The sequence below is a fragment of the Vulpes vulpes genome, chromosome 6, assembly GCF_048418805.1.
Source record: "Vulpes vulpes isolate BD-2025 chromosome 6, VulVul3, whole genome shotgun sequence".
NCBI lineage: Eukaryota > Metazoa > Chordata > Mammalia > Carnivora > Canidae > Vulpes > Vulpes vulpes.
Window position 1 is genome coordinate 120,235,341 of NC_132785.1, and position 20,040 is coordinate 120,255,380.

A 20,040-nucleotide genomic window follows, 5' to 3' on the forward strand; every position below is an offset into this window, starting at 1 on the left:
ATCAGTTAGTTCCCAGAGGGAAAAGCATTTTTAATATTTTCCTGATTTCCTCTTATTTTTTCTATTTTCTCTTGCCAGTGAGTAGTGTGAGCAATATTTTTAGAGGTTCTAAGTACACAATATAAAAGTGAAAAGGAAGAGCTGAAACGAGCATATTTATGAATAGCTGCAGTTTTTCTAACATTCACTTTTGTCAGGTTGAAATCATAACTGTATCCTGTTACCTAAATGTGGCTGTGATGTGGGGAGAAGGGAACCACACAGAGATAAAGGGAATTCAATTTTAGAACTATAAGTGAATATGGGCCTGAATACATTTTAACAAAATCAAATCAATGTTAATTTCTACTGCCTTAAAGAATATTACCCAACTATTTTCCACTACCTTAAAATATAAAAAACACCACAGTTCCACTGTTCTTAAATTAGTATTACCATGAAAGATCTGAAGATTATAAAATCAAGAAAATTGCTTTTGTGGTTACAATCCTCAACAGATACACATGAATAAACTCCCAGACTTCTTAAAAGCTGTATTTGTTTTCCTCATTAATCAAAGTTCAAAACTAATGCTTTTAGCATATATGAAATAATTTTTCCCCACATATTTTACAAGGTGGTTTTCTAGTTACACCAAATACTTCTTCCATATTCACAAATGCTCTAATAATAAAACTGTTTCCTCTTCTAATATAGAAAAGTGATTTTTTTCTCCTTTTTATTAATAAAGTTTCCCTTAACAAAGGCCACACTTACAGGTTTAATGGATTTCACCTATGTTCTTCATTGAGGACCAAGACACAGAAGGTACCTAAGTAAAAGTCAGTAACTCAGAAATATACACTTGATATTTTTTAAATTGTTTAAGTATCATAATGCCAGTTACATTTTATTCTAAGAAGTGCTATTTGGATATGAGGAAAATAAAATGCTTTTGTTAGAAGACAATGATCCGGCTTTCAGTATACTTGTGCTATTAAGGATAATAGGAGTTATCCTCTTATTCATCACCTTATATACGATTACTCTATTCATGAAATATAAAAGTCTCAATGAAAAAATAGACAACAGAGATAATCATGAGCTGCAGAAGAGGAATTAAAACGCAGTGACAATTTACAGTGGTCCTGTCTTCATGCTCCTAATCCACAAATAGTAGAAGGGAAAAGGCTTCAGTGGGGTGACGTGCTTTTAACAGGTGGAAACACACCTGCATACACCGTGGCTAATCACAGTGATTCAGCTACACAAGGCAACACAGCAAGCACCGCAATGGGCTTACTGGTTTGGCCACTTTTCTTGATTTAGTTGCAGTTTCAGACTCTAGGAGCCACCCCCCACCCCAAGTTCAAACAACAACACTGCAACCGGCTACTGCTTTGGAAAATCTCTCAGCAGAGAATTCTCCAGGGGGCTATTTCATCAGCCTGAGACTTCCAACTCTGCCGGGGAACAGGCTCACAGAGAGCTCCCTATCAAACAGCTCTGCCCTCAGTACTTTAGGCACTCCCCACGGGGTCTTGCTGGCCTGATTATGATTTATGTTCTTTCTCAGGCTTATCTTTCTGTGGCTGATGTAACCTCAAAAAACCTATTTGAAGCAAAATAATAAATTGTAGTAATTAGAATAAACAAAAACACGTATCTCAAGAGTACTTAAAGCAATCTCCATCAGATTTGGAGGCTGCACTGTGCCAAGCTGCCCTTAGAGGCATGAACTCCATGGCAGGCCACCTGTCACTTGCCCAGAGTTACATCCTGGGAAGAAAGCTGCTGAGCTCAGAGGAGCCTGCCCTGGAAGCATGAGTGAAGTTACTTAACACCTGTGTTACCCTTCTGTAAAGTGGAGAGGGGCGAAACAGTGCCTTCCCCATAGGACTGCTGAGGCTGAGGAACAAAATAAGCCAAAATATCCAAAGCCCCTCCCTAAACAAGTGTCTCACACAAAATAACTGCTCAAGTAATACTAGCTCCTATTGTCAGTTTTCAAGTCCCCTTAAACAGAAACTTTCATATCACATCTTTTTTACTATAGGAAAGTCTATACTTAACTATTTCCTTCACTAGCAGGGTTTTGTTTTTGGGAACTTATCCTGTTTTCTTTTTTCTTTCCTTTTAAAACAAATTATTTGAAAATACCAACACCTGCATCGCTTTTCTTTCTTTTCTTTTTTAAGACTTTATTTAGCGATACCTGAATGGCGCTCAGTGGCTCAGGACGTGATCCTGGGGTCGTGGGATCAAGTCCCACATCAGGCTCCTTGCAAGGAGCCTGCTTTTCCCTCCGCCTATGTCTCTGCCTCTCTGTGTCTCTAACAAATAAATACATAAATCTTTTTTAAAAAGAGAGAATTAAGGTTATTTTCTAGATAATTCACACTCAACTGGCAGGAAGAGAAAGGACATTACAATGGTATCTTAACTCTCAGTGGGGTAGCCCTAAACTTGACTGGTTGACAGTAACATCTCAAGTCATATTTCTCCAATCCATTTTTTCTCAGTTTATTTCAACTAATGTGAATTTAGACAATGAAAAGGAAAATGGAAATAACTAAAGAGGGGTGCCTGGGTGGCTCAGTCTGCTAAACGTCTGCCTTGAGCCAAGATCATGATCCCAGAGTTCTGGATCAAGCCCTGCATCAAGCTCCTTGCTCAGTGGGGAGTCTGCTTCTCCCTCTTCCCCACTCATGCTCGCTCTCTCATGAAGAAAAGAAAAATAAAGAAAAAGGAAAGAAAAAAAAAAAGAAAAAGAAAAAGAAAAAGAAAAAGAAAGGAAAGAAAGAGAAAGAACTGAAGAAAACTACTAAAAACTAGAGTTGCCAGTTAACAAGTGTCCTGCATCAGGACCTCCCCTTGGCCTGGTGCTGTCCATCATTGGTCTCTACTCCATCACTGAGATGGTGGGAGAAGGAAGGAAGTCCATTCCACTAAGGGATAAAGTAAACATGCAAAGTATCTAGTACAGTGCTTGGCATCTAGTCAGTGTGCAGTAAATAGCTATCATTCTTACCGTAATGTGCTACCATCTCACACATAGAAGCAGCAAAATCCAGAGAAGCTGGCTTTCTTGGGTCACACAGGTAGTGTACAGGGATTTGAATCCAAGTTCAAACGGTACCAAAACTCCACCTTGTTGCCCACACAACCTTGCTTTGCCAACTACAATTGAATCTAATGATACAAAGTTCAATCGGCTGAATATTCACATGACATCGATGGATTTGTCAAGTCAAAGTCTGAGCCAGCTACATAACCGTAACACAACTGAACAAACACAAATTCTTTTTATATTCACAAAGAAAATGAACTGCCACCAGCCAGCATGAAATTACTTGTACACTTTCTTAGCCTGCTCAGTTAAAGCTCATTCAAAATGTGATTACTGTGTCCTATTTATAAATCTAAACCCCATATACCTTTTAGCGATCTCATCTGGGCAATCTACTACAGAAAGGTGGAAAAGTTATTCCTAATACATGTTGCTACTTCTCATATAGGATTTGTGACATGCATGGTCTCTTCTAGTGAATTAAGTATCTTAAGCTAAGTCTTAAGAATTTAAGTTGCCTCTGGATATTCATTAAAAAGTAAAATATAAGTGACATTTATTTACGAACAAACGGCTCAGAGAACCAAACAGGAAACATCTGCTAAACCAGTATACTGTTAAGAAAGTAATATGAAGCAGCTCTTTCTGCCTATGGGTCCTGTCCCTGTGTTATAATAAAACTACCTTTTTGCACTTACCAAAGAGAGGTAAGTGATATTTAGGGGTGCCTGCATGGCTAAGTTAAGTGACCAAATCTTGACCTCAGTTCAGATCTTGATCTCAGAGTTGGGAGTTCAAGCCCTACATTGGGCTCCACACTGGGCATGGACCTACTTTAAAAAAAAAAAAAGTGATATGAGCAAAGGGAAAAAAAAAAACTCACAATGTAGTGTGTGCTTGTCACAAAAAGATGAAATATAGGGTTCAAGAAGTGGCCAGTGAATTTGGTTAATGCATAAATGAGTCATCAATTCGTTCACTGAAAAATGGTCACACACCTATTGCTTTGGTGGGCATGAAGGTGCAGTCTGGTAAGGAAGAGGTGTAAAGAAGGAATTTCCATTCACAACCTCTTCCCTTTACTCCTTGAAAGGAGCTTTTCCCTCAAGAATAAAATGTCCTTGAAGTGCCCAGCTGGCTCAGTTGGTAGAGCATGGGATTCTTGATCTGGGGTTGTAAATTCAAGCTCCATGTTGGGTATAGAGATTACCTAAAAATTAAATCTTAAAAACAAACAAAAAAGGAGTAACACGTTTCAATGAGGAAACAAATACCTCAAACGGCCTTTCCTGAGATCTGAAGATAAAGATCATTCAAAAAGAACATTTGTGGGCACAGTCGGGGAGGGGTATACTTCAGAGGTAAATTATTCTCCTAAATATACGAAGGTCTTGAATTGTTCACAAATATTCTATCCTATTAGCACCATTAACTGGAGAAAAAAGAAAGACCAAGGAAGAAAGTCCTATTAAGCTGAGAGCAGGGGAAAGACTGCTTCATCAAGAAGAGCCTTCTCGGCCCACAGCCTGGGTCATAAATGGATTGACAGAGGGGGTATCCACGAACCACTTGAAACTGTATGCAAAATTCTACAACCTCATCAGATTCTAAAGGGGCCCATGACCCCTGTAACTCTAAACCTCAAAGTTCAAGCATTAGTTTGACAGATACAAACTCAAATTCTTACTCTTCTGCTTATTAGCTGTATGGTCACCCAGATTAGCAGAGCAAATCACCCAATTTTTCAGAACCTCTGTTTCCACACTTTAAAATGGAAAAGTAATGCCTAATTCCATGTGAGGATTAAATGTGATAAGGCATATTAAGCTTCTAGCACAATAATGTTCATCCACCCAGAAGGGAGGGCAGTAGAAATCCACTAAAACCTCTAGTGTTATAAGGAATGAAATCTGAAGCTTTATACACCAAAGGAAATGACAGAACTTAGTGAGGAGCCCCAAACACCCTCCATTCCCTACGTCCACCATTTTGTAACTCAACTCACAAACCTCCGCACATGAGTAAATTCATACTTAGTTCCACATGGTGATAAGACTACACAACTGTGGCAGATTGTTGGCGAAAGCGATTCAAGGACCTCCCTAACATCTCTGAAGTGGAAAATCCAATACTGGGAGAAAAATATCTTAGACTATTAGCTCTTAAACTTATTAGAAATTAAGGGGATAGTTGAATACTACTACATTTCTTTAAATAAACAGGTTTCAAAAATCCGTAATAACCTGTGTGATGTTACTTATATTAAAATGTGTAACATTTACATGTTTGTATTTATAATTCCTCTACTTATCTATATAGCTGGTTCTTTTATTTTTAACCCCATTTATTTTTTCAGTAATCTCTACACCCAACATGGGGCTCAAACCCACAACGTGGGATCAAGAGTCACATGCTTTCCCAAACAGAGTCAGCCACGTACCACTATATGGCTAGTTCTTATCTAGACATGGCGGACTCTTGACTTCAGCTCCAGTCACAATCTCAGGTTCATAGAATTGAGCCCTCCGTTGGGCTCCACACTCAGTAAGGAGTCTGAGATTCTCTTTCTTTCTCTGCCCTTCCCCCAATACTCACTCATGCTCTCTCTAAAATAAATAAATCTTAAAAAAAAAAAAAAGGTAACAGAAAACCTAAAAATCAAGAGAAATCCTTGCTCATTTTAATCAGTTTTGGAGGCCAATCTAAATTTTATATTTACTAGTTAACCAAAGATATTTACTGATACTTGTCTATACATCAATTTTATTTGATTTATAACCTACATACCTGAATTAATAAATATTCAGCCCAAAAGGTTGAAAAGTTTGCAGATACTATACTTTTATCTTACACATATTTCAGTTATTTTTAGAGTCCAACTGAAAACAGCTAGTGCAGAAGGAAATACGCATGAAATTCTTGAGGTCTACTCAGATAACAGTCAAGATAAGGTCAGTGGATATTTGGAATACCTAAGACACTAATTTAAAATACACTCCAATGGCCAAGAACACTTTCTCAAGTTGTGCTTGAGAGTAATGGTTTGCATTATATGCTTGATTCCTCTCTATACCAACAAATCCTTTAGCTAAAAAATTTCCCCATCAGTCAGAAAACATTATGGGAACAATCTGTTCCAAAGAAGTTGACATTCCCATGATCTGGCAATCTTACCTCAGGGAGTACCTTTTACTCAAAGTCCCTGGTAATTTTCTAAGTGTTTCAGAAGAAGCCACAAAGTGAAAAAGAAATAAAATTCTAAAGAAAAAGGTACTTTTCTACCTATGTTCAGTTTTATACATGTTCAACTCTCTCCAGGAAATAAAATCATAGAGCAAATAAAGGCCGACGTAACTGAGCTGCTGTCTATGCTTATCAATGTAAATTCAAAACAAGAACCTTAATTTTTAAACTAGACATTTTTTCAGCAACGATGTACCATTAGGTACAAGGCACTATTACGGACACAGGTGATATTAAGTCCTACTCTGATAGAGCTTATATTCTAAAAAATAAAAACTTGGCATATGTGTGATGGACTTCGAATACAACTAAAAAATTTTTTTCTGAAGGTGTGTGATAAACCACCATAGATTAACCAAGTATCCGGCAGCCCTGGTGGCTCAGCAGTTTAGCGCCGCCTTCAGCCCAGGGCGTGATCCTGGAGACCCAGGATGGAGTCCCACATCAGGCTCCCTGCATGGAGCCTGCTTCCCCCTCTGCCTGTGTCTCTGCCTCTCTCTCTCCTCTCTGTGCTTCTCATGAATGAATAAATAAAATCTTTAAAAAAAAAGATTAACCAAGTATCAAAGCCTAATTACAATCTTAAAATGAGAAGCCACAGGAAAAACTTCTAAATTTTGCTCAATTTTTCACCTAAAGGCTTAGTACTAATCTCAACTTTAAAACTGTAGTTATGAGGGGATGCCTGGGTGGCTCAGAGGTTGAGCGTCTGCCTTTGGACCAGGGCGTGATCCTGGAGTCCTGGGATCGAGTCCCACATCGGGCTCCTGCATGGAGCCTGCTTCTCTCTCTGCCTTCGTCTCTGTCTCTGTCTCTCTGTGTCTCTCATGAATAAATAAATAAAATATTTTTTAAAAAAAACTGTAGTTATGTACACTCACCGTATATGTAGCCAATGAGGATACCCCTTCCCCCATACACACGGAAAACACTCAGAAATAGCAGTGTTATAAAGCTGACACATAATGTTATCACAGCAAAAACATGAAAAAATTATCTTCAAAAGAATCCATAAGAATCCTGGCTGGCTGAATCGGTTGAGCATGTGACTCTTAATTTCAGGGTCATGAGTTCAAGCCCCACATTGGAGGTAGGGAATTACTTAATAAATAAAAGTTTGTTTTTGTTTTCGTTTTTTAAAGGCCTCCAAGGGTTGGTGCACTTGCCTGGTTCAGTTCCTATGGTATGCGACTTTTTTTTTTTAAAGATTTTTTATTTATGTATTCATGAGAACATAGAGATAGGCAGAGACTCAGGCAGAGGGAGAAGCAGGCTCCATGCAGGGAGCCCAACGTGGGACTCAATCCTGGATCTCCAGGATCCCACCCTGGGCCGAAGGCAGCACTAAACCGCTGAGCCACCAGGGCTGCCCTGGTATGCGACTCTTGATATCAAGTCTTCAGTTTGAGCCCCATGTTGGGCATAGAGATTACTCAAAAATAAAAAAAATTTAAAAATTAAAAAAAGTTTCTAGAGTGTTTTAAGTTCCATTTCCTAACTGGACATTTAAAATCTTAGACGCCTGGGTAGCTCAGCAGTTGAACATCTGCCTTCAGCTCAGGTCATGATCCCAGAGCTCTGGGATCAAGCCCCAGGTCAGGCTCCCCGCTCAGCAGGGAAACTGCTTCTCCTTCTCCCTCTGTCACTCCCCACACCCTGCCCCGCTTATGCCCACTCTCTCTGTGTAAAATAAGTAGATAAAATCTTTAAAATAAATAAGTAAACAAATAAAATCGTAAAAGAAAAACAAAACACCCCACCAACCATGTATGAATTTAAGCTGAATAAGGGCTTTATGACAAAGGAAGGTATCTTGTAAGAAATAATAGCTTGCAATGAATCTAATTAAAACCCATGATGACATGATAAAAATATGATTATCAAATGTGATATAAGATTATTTTTTTAAAGATTTTATTTATTCATTCATGAGAGACACAGAGAGAGAGAAAGAGGGGCAGAGGCACAGGCAGAGGGAGGAGAAGCAGGCTCAAGGAAGGGAGCCCGATGCGGGATTCAATCCTGGGACTCCAGGATCATGACCTGGGCCAAAGGCAGGCGCTAAACTGCTGAGCCATCCAGGAATCCCGATATAAGATTTAAAAAGAATCCTTGAGGAGCATGTGCTGGCTCAGTGGGCTAAGTGTCTATTATCTCAGCTCAGGTCTTGATCTCCAGGTCATGAGTTCAAGCCCTGCATTGGTCTCCACGCTGGGCATAGAATCTAGTTTAAAAAAAAAAAAAAAAAAAAAAACACCAGAAATTAAGTATGTTGGCTAACTGAATTTAAATAATAAATAAATAAAAATAAATAAATAGGGGATCCCTGGGTGGCACAGTGGTTTGGCGCCTGCCTTTGGCCCAGGGCGCAATCCTGGAAACCCGGGATCGAATCCCATGTCGGGCTCCCGGTGCATGGAGCCTGCTTCTCCCTCTGCCTATGTCTCTGCCTCTCTCTCTCTCTCTCTCTGATGACCATCATAAATAAATAAAAATTTAAAAAAATAAATAAAAATATAAAGAATCTTTGAGAAAGACACACCCTGAAAAAAAATCTTAATGCAAAATTTCATAATACTTTTTTTTGTTGTTTTTAATCATAGGTTGAGGGCAAGAGGGAAGAAAGAGGCGAATAGAGAAATATAAACCTACTGAAGTCCTGTTGGTTTTGGGAGGGGGAGCAACGAGGTAGTGACACTGTACAAATTAATTTCAAGTTGCATGAAAAAGGTTCAAATATGACTGCTAAATTACTACAGTACACTAAAATTTTAAGTTTAATAACATAAAAAGTACCAGTGGCCACTACACTTGTTTGTACTGTAAGAACATTTTATGAATAAACACTGTTTCTTCCATTTACTAAGAGAATACAAGATATTTACAAAGGAATCAATCTGAAGAGAAGTTGGTCAGTTACAACATACAGGTGGGCATCACCCTTGTGAGAGCTTCTCACAAACCAAGCCCTCTACTAAATGTTTTTCATCTAACACTGAATCCTCACAGCCCAATCCACAGATGAAAAACAGTAGACTTGAAAAATTCCAACTCCAAATATAATTGGACAAAAGCACTTTTTAAAAAATGTTATTTTATTGTAAAAGTTCTTTTCTCAGTCTCATGTTGCCTTTTCCCAGGTAAGACAACTTCATCTATGTGAACTATTATAAATGAAGGAGAGACATGCATAAAGTAGACAGGATGTCTGACTTATGAATTATGTAATGATGTGGGGTGTCACTTGGACTGGATCACATAACTGATAGGTTATAGAACTAATAAATGGCAGCACTGGGGTCCAAACTCGAGTTTTTCTTTTTCTTTTTTTTTTTAAGATTTTTAAAAATGTATTTATTCACGAGAGACCCAGAGAGAGGCAGACACACAGGCAGAGGGAGAAGCAGGCTGCCCGTGGGGAACCTGATGCGGGACTCAATCCTGGGACCCCAGGATCACGCCCTGAGCTGAAGGCAGACGCTCAACCACTGAGCCACACAAGTGTCCCCAAACTCGAGCATCTCTGATTCAACTTGCAAATGTCTTAACTACTATATTAAAGAGTGTTCTCTAGAGGCAAATAAGGGCCACTGCCCAGAAAGGATACCCATACTCGAAGGAACTTATTTGGTACCAGAGGCAGCACCATTCCCCTTATGAAGATAGGGAAGGTTTTTGGTTCCATACTCACTAAGTAACTTCTAGTTTATGTTGGCTCCCATATGGCCTGCCTACAGGGAGAACATGGCCTGGCCAGGGAATATACATATTGGGACTGTTGGTGGTTCCACATCTCACTGTAAATTACTAAACTGGCAACCTGCTTTTACATATCCTTCTCAGGGAGTTGGGGTAACACAGGTCTTATTCCCAAAGACAACAGATTTTTAAGCTGAACCACCTCACTTTAAACTGTGCTGATTCTATCAAGATGACACTGCCCCGTGGGAGCAGCTGTGCCCAGCTGACACCCTTCTGTCTCACCACCTCCATCAAAGTTTTATAACATATACTTTCCAAACTGGAAAGTTTTCTAATTCCCTTTAAACTCTACAAAGGGGATCCCTGGGTGGCGCAGCGGTTTGGCGCCTGCCTTTGGCCCAGGGCGTGATCCTGGAGACCCGGGATCGAATCCCACATCGGGCTCCCGGTGCATGGAGCCTGCTTCTCCCTCTGCCTGTGTCTCTGCCTCTCTCTCTCTCTCTCTCTCTCTCTCTGTGACTATCATAAATAAATAAAAATTAAAAAAAAAAAAAAAACTCTACAAAGGCTTTCACAATCTCTCTTGAAAACGTGTTATGAAACTCAGAATGAATGATATGCAGAGAATTTCTCCAGCTCTGAGAAGCTGTTGCTATAATGAACAGCAATATTTTCCTGTGGGGATAATGTTTCTCCATCTTTAAAAGTCACTTTCCACAGCTCAAATATGGTGAATTTGGAAAAAGTTCATCTAAGTTAACTAAATTGCAAACAAGTACATTAACCTTGCTGCTTGTAGTTTCTTTTATTTTTTTAAAGACTTTATTTATTCACGAGACACACAGAAAGAGAGGCAGAGACACAGGAAGAGGGAGAAGCAGGCTCCATGCAGGAAGCCCGATGTGGGACTCGATCCCGGGACTCCAGGATCACACCCTGGGCTGAAGGCCACGTTAAACCGCTGAGCCACCCAGGCATCCCACTGCTTGTAGCTTCTTAATATGTTATAAGATATCTTAGATATTAAAAAAAAAAAGAAGACTAACAAACATACCCACACATCCAGCTTAAGAAATAAAATACTACGGATACAGTTGAAGCCTCTGGGTACTGTTGTAATGGTATTATTGTGTAGCCTTTGCCATCATAGAAGTAAAATAGTATTCGATTAAGCAAGTAGACTTTTTCTCTCCCAGGTGCAATCTGGGCAGTAGTAGTGATTATCAGCCAAATCCATCTTTTATGATAATTCTGAGTCTGATTGATGGGAGAATAGTGCAAGGTGACAAAACATCAACAGCTCTTGGTATGAATCTCATATGCATGGACACAATATCAGAACAGGTGTCGCCCTGACTCGGACTTTCTGAACAGTCGTTGGTCAGATTAGGCCTGAGGCTTGAGCCCTCTGTTTATATGCTACAGAGAAGAGCTTCTGGAGCTTTGAAAGGAAGAGTCTGCTTGCTATACAGACTAGCTTCCTAACCATGACTCTCATTAAATACTGGAAATGTTGCGATAGTCTGTCCAAGGCTAAGACATTTTCTAGGGTTCGTGCCTGTTCCCTCTCAAAGCACTCTACTCTTGTGCTAAAAATCAGTCTCATTATGTATCCACAGCAGGGTGAAGGTGTTTGTTCCCGGGTATGATAACCTCAAACAAGTAATGATATTTCCCTGGACTTCCTGACCAACAGAGGAGGAAAGCAATGTGGGCGCAGTGCAGCCTGTATTTATTGAGCACATTCCATGCCTGGTATTCTGGCTACAAAAATAAATTAACCACAGTTCCTCAAGAAGTTGATTCTGTGGTGGCTATGCATAGACCTGGTGCATAAGAAATGATGGAAGAGAACCAAAATTTTAAAAAAGGAAAAATGGGTGATGGAAGCAAAAAATATGTAATAAACACAAGCAAGCAGAGCGAGTCACTGAGGCAGGCTGTGCTGGTTTACTTTCTCCTATTTTGTGCTCCATTCCAGTTTCTTCCTAACTCTCTTGGCCTCCTCTATTCAACCCTGAGGGGTCCGCTACATCTTTCTCTCTCCTAGACAGCCTCATGGCCTCTCCCACCTTTGATGAACTGACCTAGGCAGATGATTCCCAAATCCTTCCCCCTAGCTGGGCTCCAAGCCTGCACATGCCTCCACAGGCTCAACATCTCCAACTGGCATCTCTGAGCACTTCCCGAACTGATCTCACCATACACCTCTCCCTCTGCCCCTCAAACCTGCTCTTCCTTTAATGCTTCCTCTCCCAGTTACAGACTCCACCATTTACTGGAACCCTCAGTATCAACCTGGACCTTCTGGCTAGCCCTCCTCCACACTTGGCAGGTAGGTCCTGAGTATCTCCAGATTCCAGCCACTTCCCTCCATTCCCCTCCAGATCCAAGTGACTATCACCTGCCCCACAAATACTCCTTTTTACTTGTCCTCCAGAAGGCCTGCTCTTCAAAAAACAATCACCAAACCCCGTTTAAAATCCTTCGCTAGGGGATCCCCAGGTGGCTCAGCGGTTTGGCGCCTGCCTTTGGCCCAGGGCGCAATCCTGGAGTCCTGGGATCAAGTCCGGTGTCAGGCTCCCGGCCTGGAGCCTGCTTCTCCCTCTGCCTGTATCTCTGCCTCTCTGCCTGCCCGCCCCCTCTATCAATCATGAATAAATAAATAAAATCTTTAAAAAAATAAAACAAAAAATAAAATCCTTCACTAAAAATATAATACTAATAATAAAATGAATGAATGAATAAAATAAAATCCTTGGGATCCCTGGGTGGCGCAGCGGTTTGGCGCTTGCCTTTGGCCCAGGGCGCGATCCTGGAGACCCGGGATCGAATCCCACATCGGGCTCCCGGTGCATGGAGCCTGCTTCTCCCTCTGCCTGTGTCTCTGCCTCTCTCTCTCTCTCTGTGACTATCATAAGTAAATAAAAATTAAAAAAAAAAAAAAAAAAAAATCCTTCACTAATGGGGCACCGGGCTGGCTCAGTCAGAGGAGTGTAAGAATCTTGATCTTGGGGTCCTGAGTTCAAGCCCCATGTTGGGTGTAGAGATTACTTAAATAAAATATAGTCCTTCACTAGCTTCCATACTACTTTCAGGACAAACCCAAACCCCTTAACAAAAACCCAGCATTATGGATTCTGTTACCAGCTTTTCCTCTCCCCACCTGAGGCTCCAGGTAGGTCACCTGCCTCGGGTCTTTGGCCTGCAGTTCCTTTGTTGGAACAGTCTTGTCCAGCCTTGGACAAATTCCACCCTGCACTATCCCTGTCCTCTCTGCTGCCTCTCCCTATTGTTTACAGCACCCTTTATTTTTCCTATCATAGCATGGATCAGGTTGTTTTCTTAATGGTGTCAATACTAGCATGAGCTCCTACTACATATATCCTTGGCACGTAACACCTCTTTAATATGGAATAATCAAATGATTCTTAATAGTCACAGGGGGCACAGTTTATCTATTCCTAACATTTTATGCACTATGACAATGGGATTTCCAGTTAGCAATATAACCTGAGCATTTACAGGGAATAACCAGTTTCACCATCTTTCTCTTATCCTAGAACCAACCAGCCAAAGACAGGAAAGCTCTTAACTGTAATTAGAGCCCTTTTCTTCACTAGGCCTTACATAGTAATTACGCCTTACATAGCATCTTAAATTTAAGACATTATGTGGATCTTTGAGGACTCCACAACTTCCTACAGACAAGATTAGGGGTTTTCCAAGACAAACCTCCCTATGATAACTATAACACTGTTATTAGCTCTTTGGCTTCAGGACACCTAACTGGTTTAGTGGGAAGAGCATGTGATTCTTGATCTTGGGGTCATGGGTTCAAGCCTCACATTGGGTATAGAAATTACTAAAAAAAAAAAAAAAAAAAAAGTTAAAAGAAAAAGACAAAGTTATTAAAAAAAAAAAAGTGCTGGCTTTACATGCACTTTACATCACACAACCGCTCTTGAGCATTATCCCCATGGTTTAGATCAGGGAACCAGAGCCCAAAGAGGTCACATAACTAACTCATCCAAGGTTAAACAGCCAGTTGGTGAGGAAACCAGAATTCAAGCTCAGACAATATAACTTTACAATCTTGGCGTGGTCTGTGCAAAAGAGTCAGTGAATGAAAGTCAGTAAACTGTACTAGATCAGAAGGACACAGTTGGGATTATATTAGAAAGGGGGGACTTGGGGATCCCTGGGTGGCGCAGCAGTTTGGCGCCTGCCTTTGGCCCAGGGCGCGATCCTGGAGACCCGGGATTGAATCCCACGTCGGGCTCCCGGTGCATGGAGCCTGCTTCTCCCTCTGCCTCTCTCTCTCTCTCTCTCTCTCTCTGTGACTATCATAAATAAATAAAAATTAAAAAAGAAAAAAAAGGAAGGACTTGGATAATCCTGGATGCATTACTATTTGCTTTTGGATTACATTTTAAGGGAGCCAATACAAGCATTTTCAAAACTTGGGCACTCTTCGTGATCTTACGGGGTACACCCGGAAGAAAGACCCCTTGCTCTAAGACCTCTTGCTCTGTATCTATTCCTTCTTCCCAGGGAGGGGGAGCTTGCAAACTCCGACATCACGGCCAGGGACCTCCCTGGAGAACACAGGGGGCAGCGTGCATTACAAGGCTGGGAAGGAAGGCACAAAGCCAGGCTAAAGACGCCTACAGTCTTTTTTGGGGGGGGGGGGGGCTCACCTCTCGCAGCTCCAGTCTCTGGGCCACAGCTTCCAGGCTCTCCTGGCCAGTGCTCTCCACAGACAGCGTGAACTCCACAAACTCGTTATTGAGCAGCTGGATCCGGGCCACCAGGCAGCTCTTGCTGGACACCGTGTAGCGCCGGGTGCGTTTCAGTTTCAGTCCGAACGGCAGGGGCATCTTCTCCTCCGTCCGAGCGCGGTGGACAGGTCAAGCGGGCAAGGCACCGCCGCCAATCGGGTGGTGGGGACGGCGGGAGAACAAGATCCTCTCCCGCCGGGAGGAGTCCTGGACAGTCTCCGGCTGCTCACCCAGCAGCAGCTGCTGCCGCCATCAAAAGGCAACCGGGTCCCCAAAGGCCGGGTCGGGGGAGCATCCACGCCAGTGCTGGGGACAGACGGACACCGGTTACAGGGGCCAGGGCAACTTCTGACCTGTCTGTATTTGTATGCCCCTCCCCCACCTCCACCTCTTGAGTTTTTTAAAAATAAAATTAAAAAAAAAAAAAAAAGATCACTAAAGCCCTATCCAAAGAGCAAGCTCCCCCCACTGCGTCCTGGATAAAGAAGGTATTACCAGGACCTGGGCGGCCAGGGAGGGAGTCCACCCCCCGGCTCCGGCCCTCGTGGAAGCCTTCGGAGAACGCGAGGCACCTCCGGGCCCAAGCGGATCGCGGCTGGGGCTACCGGGCCGCCCAACTCGGCAGCCGCCCTGTAGGGGTTCCGCGCTCAAGCTCCGCGGGTGTTTTTTTTTTTTTTTTATCCTTAACTTTGCTGGCTCTCTAAAGCGCCAGGTGTGGGGTGCTTGAGTCCCTAACAGGAGATGAGGTGCACAAGGACACCTCCCAAAGCGCTAAGCAAGCCCCGTGAGACACGGGGACCCTGCACCCCCGGGGGGGGATCCCCGGGAACTTCTGGCAGCCGCGAGGTCCAGGGAGGCGAAACGCCCCCACGCGCTCGCAGGGCCGCTGCGGCTCCGCAAACGTCTACGTCACCAAACTGATCGATCGATTCACAAGCCCGCAGGACGCCAGGAATGCGGGTTATCCGATTACCACCCGAAGCACGGACGTTCGGCAAAGGGCGGCCCCGGCTTCCCCGCGGATGGGGCCGCCGGGAGGGGCGGCGGGCGTGCGCCCCAGCAGGGCCGCGGCCCGGAAGCCTGAAGCACCATCCTGGGTTCTCCAGGGGCGGCCCGGGCTGAGCGAGCCCGGCGGGCAGAGGCAATGGACGCCCCGGGACCTCGCGCTCCGACTCAAACCCCCCGCCCCCGGCGCGCGCAGCGTCCTCCCCGCCGCGTTGCCCCGGCCAACGCGCAGCCTCAGGAGTCCCGGAACGCTCCGCCCGCCGCCCGCGTTTCCGGACGGACGCGCGACGGAAGGACCAGCCCCTGCTGCTCCCCCCCTCCCCTCCGCGGGACCGAACGTTTCAAGACCCCCCCGCCCCCCGCCCAGCTCGAGCCCCACGGAAGGGGGCGGGGCCGGGGCGGGGTCGGTCCGGCTCCGGGCTTGCAGCCTCGGGACGCGCACACACCGCCCCCATAACCATAACGTGACTTACAACGTTTCTGAGCACACCTGTTGATGGTAACTGCCGGGCTTGGAGCCAACAGCGTGAGCGGCGGCGATGGGGGATCGGGGGTGGGTCACACTGCCTGGGGGTTTTTCTCCTCCTCCCCGCACCGGCCAGCGAGTCAACAAAATCCCGGGACGGTTCCCACCCTTTGTTTTTCTTTCTGAGCGGAGGCCGCCTCGTTCGACGGGTGGCTGAGAACCGTAGCGAGGCTCGGCCGCGGCTGGCTACCCTGAACTTGGCCGGGAACCGCACGCGGGGGCGGGGGCGGGGGCAGGGGCCTCCATCCTCTCCCCTGCGAGACGCAGAACCCAGGCCAGGGAAGGAGCGGCTGCAGCTCAGCTGCGCCCTGGGCACGGACCCCAGGTTCCTCCGCCCCAGGGCTCCGCTCTTTTCCGCTTTTCCTGCGTCTGGGTTTCAAGAGGCGATGATGGGCGCAGCTATTCCACTGGGCTCTGCCAAAGTTACCGTTTGTAATTCCATTCCACAAAAGTGTCTCGCGTCCCTGAGGACGAGGCAGCCTAGTGGGCAGTGTGAGAAATCTAAGATGAGCCGAACCCTAAGCCGTCGCTGCCCTTAAGGAGATGACACGCGAGCTATAATTACATACAGGGCTGCATCTCGAGTAAGGACCCAGCCACCGCTTCCTCTGTTTCTGTTTTCGTGCATTGGTCGGTGGTGTTTTGCTTTTTGCCCTTGGAGTTCTGGTTATGCCCACGTGGCCAGAAAAATTAAAAACAAGGACTAGAGGAAGAAGGCCAAAGGAAGGGGGGGAAAAAGGAATACTTAAAGGGCTGTTTTAAACAACAGCTTTTGCTGAGTACCTTCTATGAGTAAAAGCACCATACTAAAGGGGGGGTGTGTGACATAAGTATTAATAAAAGAATCTTCACTTGCAGTTTTCCTTTTTTTTTTTTTTTTTTTTTTTGCTGTTTTAAATGCTCTTTGCTATGTCAGGGTATAAACTAAATATAGTTGAGGCAAAATAAAAAAAAAAGTCATGAGATGAGAACTTTAATAAGTTTTTGACTAGAAAATTGCCTGATAAGCCATCAGTGTTTTGTATGATACAAATATTAAGAGATTATATATATATATATGACATACCACATATACTACATAAATACCTTTCTGAGATGAGGTGGTGGATTTCAATTTTATATACAAATTAGGGTAATGAAAAAAATGGGACAGGTTAAGTAGTGTGATGAAGGGAAGATATTGCATAAATGCAGAGGAAAGATTAATGTTTGTACTGAGTGTTCAAATATGGTGGATTCTTCATTACAAGGAAAGACCTATGCCTTGAAGGCAGATATTACAGTATACAACTTAATTATTAACTTAAGCTCTGATTAAACAAATGCAGAGTAAAACTTTGAGTTGTTCCTGATATTTGAAATGTTTTACATCAGATAAGGAAAAACCAATGTTTCCTCTTTATTTTGGTAGATATTATAATGTGTCAGAAAAGTTGAGGGGTGAATATGGGTGTGGATATAAGGATGCATTTTCCCCCAAGATCTATCCACAAGAATAGCCTGCTTTCCGCGTATTTATATAAAACCTGTGTTAAAATAATACTGTTTAATAATTTTGATAATTATCAATGATTTACACATTTTAATTTTCAGTTTTCACTAGCAAATCATGTCAAAGTTATGAATGTTCCAATAGAGTAGAAATGTAAGTTGCTTTTTTTTGGGGGGGGGTCTGTTTCAGGTGTAAAATAATATGCAATAATTTGAAAGATCTGCAATTATAGCTTATCTAACTGCTAAAGAGATCATTCATAATTGGCTTTTGAAAGGAAAAGCTAGGAAACACTTTCTCTACAAAACCATTTTTGTATGTAGTAAGAGATACATGTTAAATTCTATTCCACTTTTCAAAAGGCAGTCTGGGGTATCTGTGAATTCATTTTAACGTTTTCATATTCCCTTTCAAAAGTTTCTCAAATACCCTGTAACTCTGAATCCTGTCGTCTCCACCCTTGCTAAGATCCTCCCCGCATGTAATTTTGCCAAAGACACTCCAAAATAATCACAGGGGGTCTATGACATCTTTAGAGTAACATATAGATCTATATAGCATTTAAATCAAACATATTTCTCATGGACAATATGCGTAGATACTCGAGAATAAGATACCCTAGAAACAAAACACAACTACTATCAGAGTAAAATCACTGTCGTATCCCAAAGTCAAAAAAAAAAAAATCTGCCAGCGGCTAATTAGGCGTTCAGCGGTCGTCAGGGCACACGGCGCGTTTCGAACGTGCCTGCGAGTGCACGCTGTGATTACGGGGCTTTCGCAGCGAAAGAGAGAAGACGTGCATGCCAAGGGCGGCCAGTCTAATCAGGATTTGCAGAAATCACAAGCCGGAATCTGCAGACCCAAGAATTCTTTTTTCCAGAGTAAACACTCTTTACTGCAAAACAAGTCATCACCAAACAATCCCTCCCCGCCTCGCCTCCTCGCCTAAGTTATTTGGCAAATCTTAATATTCCGAGAGGCACCCCCCCCCCCCAAAAAATGCCTAGAAGACTGCTAGAAGCACGCAGTCTGATGCAGAAGTACGCCGCCAAGGAGGGCAGAAGTTCAAGCCCCCCGGTTAGCGGTGCAACGCCGCGGACCGCGGAGGAGCTGGGAGGGGAAGGCTTCTCCGGTCTTTGTTACGCTCCTGCCGCGGGGACCGGGGGTCCGGGGGTCCGGGGCGGGCGGACGCACTCCGGGGTCCCCGCCGGGCGACACGCCCCGCCGCCCGCCGCCCGCCGCCCGGGCCCGCGCGCTCACCTGCTCCCGCTCCCGCATCCTCGGGGCCGCGCGCCCCGCTCAGCGCCCGGCCTCCCGGGGTCCCGCCGCGCCGCCGCCGCCGCCGCCGCCGCCGCCGCGCCCGCACGCCAGCCCGCGCCGCCGCGCGCTCATGGGGCCCGCGCGCCGCACTTCCTGTCTCCGGAACCCCGGCCCGCGGACCATTCCCCCGGGCAGAGTCCGGCGGCGGCGGCGGGGGCGGGGGCGGCGGCGGCGGCGGGGGTGGGGCCGCACCGACGCACCGACGGACGAACGCGCACGGGCCCGGGCGGCGGGGCGGGGCGGGGCGGGGGCGGGGGCGGCGGCCCTCCCCCGGGGGCGGGCGGATCCGGGGCGGCGGCCGCGGCGGCCCGTGACCTCAGAGAGTTGGAATGCGGGCGGCGGGCGGCGGGGCGCGGGGGGGCGGGGGCGGGGGCGGGCGGACAGCTGCGCGGGGCCGCCGCCGAGGGGGCGCGCCGCTGCGCCTTTGCTCATGTGACCGCTTATTTTAAGGGCTTCCAAATACAGCGCGGCTTTCGGTCAAAACGTGGGGAGGGGATGTTCGCGTGGTTCCAGGGCCCGCAGGACGCTGGTGTTGCCAGAGCGGTTCGTGCACGGGTGTGCGCTTCTGAGAGCAGCTCACAGATTCGAGGTCTTACTTCCGTGCACCTCCAAAAAAAAAAAAAAAAAAAAAAGGAGCGTCTGCCTTGGGCTCAGGGCGTGATCCTGGGGACCCGGGATCGAGTCCCGCATCGGGCTCCCTGCAGGAGCCTGCTTCTCCCTCTGCCTGTGTCTCTGCCTCTCTCTCTCTCTGTCTCTCATGAATAAATATTTTTTTTTAAGGTGGAGGAAACACTCTTAAGTACTGGGTGGGAAAGTCCCCTTCTATCCGCCTCCCCGCTAAAAGGTTGATGTGCCTCAACAACCTCTAGGTCTCCAAAAGAGCTGTATGCATGTGCAATACAGAGTAGAGCCATTCGGG

The 20,040-nt window shown here is 44.9% G+C and overlaps 1 protein-coding gene across 1 annotated transcript in view; it reads right to left on the minus strand.

Annotated features, from left to right (window-relative positions):
* PTPN21 (protein tyrosine phosphatase non-receptor type 21) overlaps nt 1–19,183 on the minus strand; it is a 79,346-nt gene extending 60,163 nt beyond the window's left edge. The window contains exons 1-2 of the mRNA XM_072762198.1: nt 19,062–19,183; nt 14,695–15,081 (exon numbers count right to left, since the gene is read on the minus strand). Of these exons, the coding sequence (XP_072618299.1) occupies nt 14,695–14,874 (180 nt within the window). The 5' untranslated portion in view covers nt 14,875–15,081; nt 19,062–19,183. The remainder of the gene's footprint in view (nt 1–14,694; nt 15,082–19,061) is intronic.
* Between the last annotated feature and the right edge of the window lie 857 nt (nt 19,184–20,040).